At 53.5% G+C, this 5,575-nt stretch overlaps 1 protein-coding gene across 1 annotated transcript; it reads left to right on the top strand.

Moving 5' to 3' along the window:
- The first annotated feature begins 341 nt into the window (after positions 1-341).
- Positions 342-4,610, top strand: MYD88 (myeloid differentiation primary response 88). The gene is made up of 5 exons (XM_006910780.3): positions 342-754; positions 1,597-1,731; positions 2,097-2,277; positions 2,463-2,554; positions 2,830-4,610. The coding sequence occupies exons 1-5, from the start codon at positions 427-429 to the stop codon at positions 2,982-2,984; spliced, it is 891 nt and encodes a 296-aa protein (XP_006910842.1). The 5' UTR covers positions 342-426; the 3' UTR covers positions 2,985-4,610.
- Positions 4,611-5,575: the final 965 nt, after the last annotated feature.

The following is a 5,575-nucleotide window of genomic DNA, read 5'->3' on the forward strand; positions in this document are numbered from 1 at the left end:
GCCAATGTCTCCCGCCTTGTCACCTCCTCACCACTTCCGAGGGCAGAACCCAACGAATCCCTCAAATCTCCAGTGGAAAGATGTGAATCCACCGGCAAAGCCCCTGTTCCCTACAATCCCCAAAGGAGGGTTGGCGTTCCCCTGTCGCACCAGACCCTAGGAGCACAGGTCGGTGGACCTCCCCAGATCTCAAAAGGCAGGTATCCGGTTCCCACATCCCACATTCCCTGTCCCCCGAGGACAGGAGCCTCCACTTCCGCACAGCTGCTGGTGCTCCAGATTTAAGGGCAGGGAGGTACTTCTCGGAAAGAGAAACCCGCGGGGCGGGGCCAAGGGTGGGGGTGCCGGAAGGGAAGGAGGAAGCGTGGACCAGCAACGCGACTCAGCGGCGCAAACTGAGCAGCGCAAACTCAGCGGCGTCCCGCGATGGCGGCACAAGTTCCTGGCGAAGGGTCCGCGTCCCCTGCGCCCTCTATGTCCTCACTGCCCCTGGCTGCGCTCAACGTTCGAGTGCGGCGCCGCCTGTCGCTGTTCCTGAATGTGCGAACGCAGGTGGCGGCAGACTGGACCGCGCTGGCAGAGGAGATGAACTTCGAGTACTTGGAGATCCGGCAGCTGGAGACGCAGGCCGACCCCACGGGCAGGCTGCTGGACGACTGGCAGGGACGCCCTGGCGCCTCGGTGGGCCGACTGCTCGAGCTGCTCGCCAAGCTAGGACGCGAAGATGTCCTCCTGGAACTGCGGCCCAGCATCGGTGAGGACGTCTCCTTTCCGGCCACATACCTTGGGGAATGAGGGAGCTGGCCTTCACTGGCCTCAGCAACCAGTCTCCTCTGGGGAGGCCCTCGTTTCCTGGGAGCGGGCAACCTGCAGTGGGGGAACCGTGCAGGACCAATTCTCCAATACTCTCTTTAAATATCCTGGACGGTAGGGACTGGAGAAGGGAGGTGAAAGCCGGGAGAAGCAGAGAATGGAAGGAAACAGCTTAGGCAAAGGCTTTCATGTAGGGCCAGGAGTCAGAATCTCTGTGGGGGAGTCTGGGTTGCTTCAGGTAGAGCAATAGGGCAGTTGAGGGACTGAAAGCTGACAGTCTTGGAAACCTCAGGTCTCTGGGAAATGTGCTGCTTCCTGTCACTCGCTGATACTCACATAAAGTACATGCATAGACGTGGGGACAGTGGCCCACAGACAGGCACACCTTGCTTGGTTGGAGCCTCTGCCCTGACGGCCTATACCCACTGCATCTCCTGAGCCCTTCTTGCATGTCCAGCCAGATTCTAGAAGAAGGAGACCTTGGGTTCTATTCTCAGGAGCCTTAGGAAGGGCAGGGCAGGGCAGGGCAAAGGGACAGAAAGATACAAGACTGACCTCGATGGCTTCTCAGATGGCCAGAACACTATTGACATCCCTTTGGGATGGTCAGAGGCAGGTGGGAGCTCGACTTTTCAGAGCTGTCAAACTGTGGTTGGCACCGATGGGCTGGAGAAGCCCTGGAGCACAGGACGGCCAGGAACGGGGGACAGGGGCTGGATCCTGACTCTGGGTAGAAGTATGGGGCACCCCTAGGGAAACTGCAACACTGTTTCTCCCCAACAGAGGAAGACTGCCAAAAGTACATTCTGAAGCAGCAGCAGGAGGAGTCTGAGAAGCCCTTACAGGTGGCCGCTGTAGACAGCAGCGTTCCACGGACCACAGAGCTGGCGGGCATCACCACACTTGATGACCCCCTGGGTAAGGGCCCAATACTGCTCCTCTGGGCCAGTGGTATTTGGAACATGGATATTGAAAGTGGATGAACTATAGAACTTTAGACAAGTCAATCTCTATGAGTCTGTTTCCTCACCTAAGAATTAGGAATAATAATATTCTTACCTCTGGGTGGGTATGAGACTCTCGTAAAATAATGTGTTTGTTTCATAGTCAAGCCAGGGCTCGGCCCAGGGTACAGTGTGGTGGAGAGGCGCTCTGAGTAGTGTCATCACAGAGTTGGTGTAGGGTTCAGGGCCAGGGTTGCCTAGGCTGTGTGGGCTCTTGGCTGGACTTCTCCCTAGCCTTCCTGCAGAACTCTGACCACTGCCCTTGTGTTCTGCACCCAGGGCAAATGCCTGAGCGATTTGATGCCTTTATCTGCTACTGCTCCAGGGACATCCAGTTTGTGCAGGAGATGATCCAGCAGCTGGAACAGACAAATTATCGGCTGAAGTTGTGTGTATCTGACCGTGATGTCCTGCCTGGCACATGTGTCTGGTCTATCACCAGTGAGCTCATTGAGAAGAGGTTGGCTAGGTGACAAGGGGGCGAGTGGGTGGGTACACAAAGCCCTGCCCAGGGATCCAGGCGGTGGGATTCTCCCAGCTGAGCCCTGTCTAGCCTGAGCACAGTGGGCTCCTCCCAAGGCTGTGCCTTGGGAGTATGCCGAACTGGGTTGCCACAGTGCCTGCAGCCTGCCCACTCTTCCCTAGGTGCCGGCGGATGGTGGTGGTTATCTCAGATGATTACCTGGAAAGCAAGGAATGTGACTTCCAGACTAAGTTTGCACTCAGCCTCTCTCCAGGTAAGCTAAGTCCTGCCCTTGCCACAGAAGAGTGGGTGGGCGGGCCTCAGGATGCCAGCCTTCCCTCACCAAAGGCCATGGATGCAACACTGAGGAACTCCTGTGGGTCTCTGCACACCTGAGCGTGTGTGCATATGAGTATCTTTCTGTGTGGGTGAATATGTGCCGGGGTGTTTAGTTGGGGGAGGGTTGTTCTTAACCCCTGGGCTGGGGACTGGTCCCAGTCCACTGTGGGTCGAGGGCCTGAAGCCTGCACTGTACCCCTTGGCTTACAGGTGCCCATCAGAAGCGACTGATCCCTGTCAAGTACAAGGCAATGAAGAAAGAATTCCCCAGCATCCTGCGGTTCATCACTGTCTGCGACTATACCAACCCCTGTACCAAATCCTGGTTCTGGACTCGCCTTGCCAGAGCCCTGTCCTTGCCCTGAAGACTGCTCTGGGACCCTCAGTGTACGTGTCTGTCTGCCTGTACATGTACTTCTGCCCCACCTCCCCCTGCAGTTGTAGGGGGACTGTGTGCTTCACTTGCCTCTTGATTCCTGGAGATGCCAAATCCACAGGTACATCTGCAGCCACTATACACATCTGGATGGAACCAGTGGCTGCAAGTGCATCTACTTGCTGGGTTATCAGCCAGGACACTGAAAACCAGGGACAGCTGAGACTAAGAGGAGGACAAGAGGAGGCAGCTCTGACCTGTCCACATATCTTAGACCTCAGTTTCTCTACTTGAGAACTGAGTAGGGTGCGGAGAACAGACAGTAGCTATGTTTGAATCACTATAGGAAATGGTGAAGCACTGTTCTAGGTCTCCTGGGGAGACAAATCTTGGCTGAGAGTGAGCTGGCTCCCTGGCCCTATGCTGGCCACTTCTGGGACCATAGCATTGCCAGGGCAGCTGCTTCCACAACGGTGCCTACTCATTGTCCACCTCACATTTCACTTTCTCCTGCCCTGTGGTGTAGATGCTGGTCCAGCACAGGAAGGTCCCACCTTGAGCTTGAATCCCCAGTGGGTTCACCTCTCATCTGCCTCTCTGATTCCTCCCAGTCTCTGCCCACCTTCAGTGTGGCAAGTCCCCTGAGTAGCTGGGGCTGCTTTTCACTTCTATCAAGATGACTGGTCACACTCTCAGCTCTGCCTGGCATGGGATGAGATTCATTAAGTTCGGGTTCTAAGACTGTGTAAGCAGGAAACTCTCCTCCTTGGGCCACCCATAGAGAGCTTTCTCATCAACCTTCTGTACCTTGACTGCCTTCTGTACCTTGACTTGCTGGGACCAGTTTACAAACAGTGACCACACAAGAGCTTCCTGACTCAAAGCTTGTGGGCACATGGACACAAACAGAGACACACATATACATACACATACATACGCGTGTGCACACACACGCACACATGCCGATACATACACACACATATTTCCCTGGTTACAACTTCCAAGTAGGGCTGAGTGAGATAGTCCCACCAGTGAGGGGACCTAACCATGGACAAAGACGGAACACTCTTGTATTCCTTTTCTTTCTTCCCACTTCGTCGAAACCAGACTCTAGAAAGGATCCAATATGCCAGCATTTACATCTTCAGTGAAGCACGGAGCAAGAAAGAGAGCTGCTTGAACTCATATGGCAAGTCAGCTACAGGCACAGCTGTTTCTTCCTCCTCAGGGGGTTTGTACATTAGTTAACCTTAAGCTTTCCTTTGGGGAGAAAATGTCATAGTCTCAAGTCTGTCCCAGGGCAGACCCCAGGACCCTAAATCTAATAAAAATGTGTCTTCTCTGCTCTACCTCCAACCAGAGCTGGCCCGAGGCACCTCTCCTCAGGGTCTGGGGAGGGACTGGAGGCCCCTCTTTGCGTGATCACGGTGAAACACTTAGTTACCATGTGCCTACCCCCACTTTGATATTGGGTAATATTTTAAAACAATTTCAAGAAAGTATCTCACACCTATTTTATATACATTGTAAGAATTTCAGAGCAAGCCGAGAAATGCCTGTTTGCCATTTCTCTTTCTGAATCCTGGGTTTATAATAAAAGTTTTCTACTTAGGAACAGCAGCTTTCATTTGTATCTGGAAGGGGTTTGGAAACGTAACCTGGGCTAAGGCTGTCCTAGGTAAGAAAGACTGGCCCACTGGGTGGGTTCCAGTAGGTTTGGCAGGGGCTTCCTGAAGGCTAATGTCCCTCCTCACAGGTCCCAGGCCTCAGCGGGGCTGCAGGCGGAACCAGAAATAGCCTCAGCTCCAGACGCTGGGGAGACTGCATGCCTCTGCCAAGCTGCTCTTCCCTGGATTGTGCCATGCTCCTGGGCAGGGGCTGTTCTAGGCTCCGAGGAGAGTCTGAAGAACCTCTATTTCACCCACAGATCTCTGGAGAACTCAGTTATTATTAGTAATGGTCATCCTTGGCCTATCTATATTAATTTTCAAGGTGTCAATCTATTTTTATAATAGAACATATCACTTTTTTACTGTTCATTCAAGAAAATCTGGAAAATATAAAGGAAAAAATCACCCATAACCTTAATCCCAGAGATAACTCTAGTAATCTTTTAGAGTACCCAGACATCAGCGACCATAGCTTTCCTCTCAATGGTCTGTTACCACGTCCTGACTCCTGAGCTTCCTGGATGCTGGAGGCTCCCCAGCCTTACCCCTGTGCCCTCAGAGACTCCCAGGAAGGCTCAAGTGTTCTCGGCAGCTCTGGGGAAGAATTTTCCTCTCCAGTGACCTCTAGGAAACAGAACCACAGTATGGTACTAGCAGTGCTCCTAGTATCTGCCCTGGCCCACTCAAGGCTGGGGGGACCGTCTTTGGATCTGCTCCTGGTCATTAAGGGGTGGGGTGGGGTGGGGAGGGGGGTCCTTTAAGTAACATTAGTTACATAATGGGAAAAGCCTCTGTTCCATTTGGGCCAGGCTGGTAACCTGAATTGCTCACCTCACCCCCATCTGATCTCCACCCCTCCCACCTTCCTCCAGGGCCCACCTCCACACAAGTGGGTTTGCAGATACCAAGA

Source organism: Pteropus alecto, unplaced genomic scaffold, assembly GCF_000325575.1.
Source record: "Pteropus alecto unplaced genomic scaffold, ASM32557v1 scaffold354, whole genome shotgun sequence".
Lineage (NCBI taxonomy): Eukaryota > Metazoa > Chordata > Mammalia > Chiroptera > Pteropodidae > Pteropus > Pteropus alecto.

Bases quoted from the DNA above. Each gene is read 5' to 3' on its own strand.
- MYD88 (XM_006910780.3), top strand. From the start codon at position 427: ATGGCGGCACAAGTTCCTGGCGAAGGGTCCGCGTCCCCTGCGCCCTCT. The intron at 755-1,596 runs GTGAGGACGTCT...TCTCCCCAACAG, and splicing joins GGAACTGCGGCCCAGCATCG to AGGAAGACTGCCAAAAGTAC. The intron at 1,732-2,096 runs GTAAGGGCCCAA...TTCTGCACCCAG, and splicing joins CACACTTGATGACCCCCTGG to GGCAAATGCCTGAGCGATTT.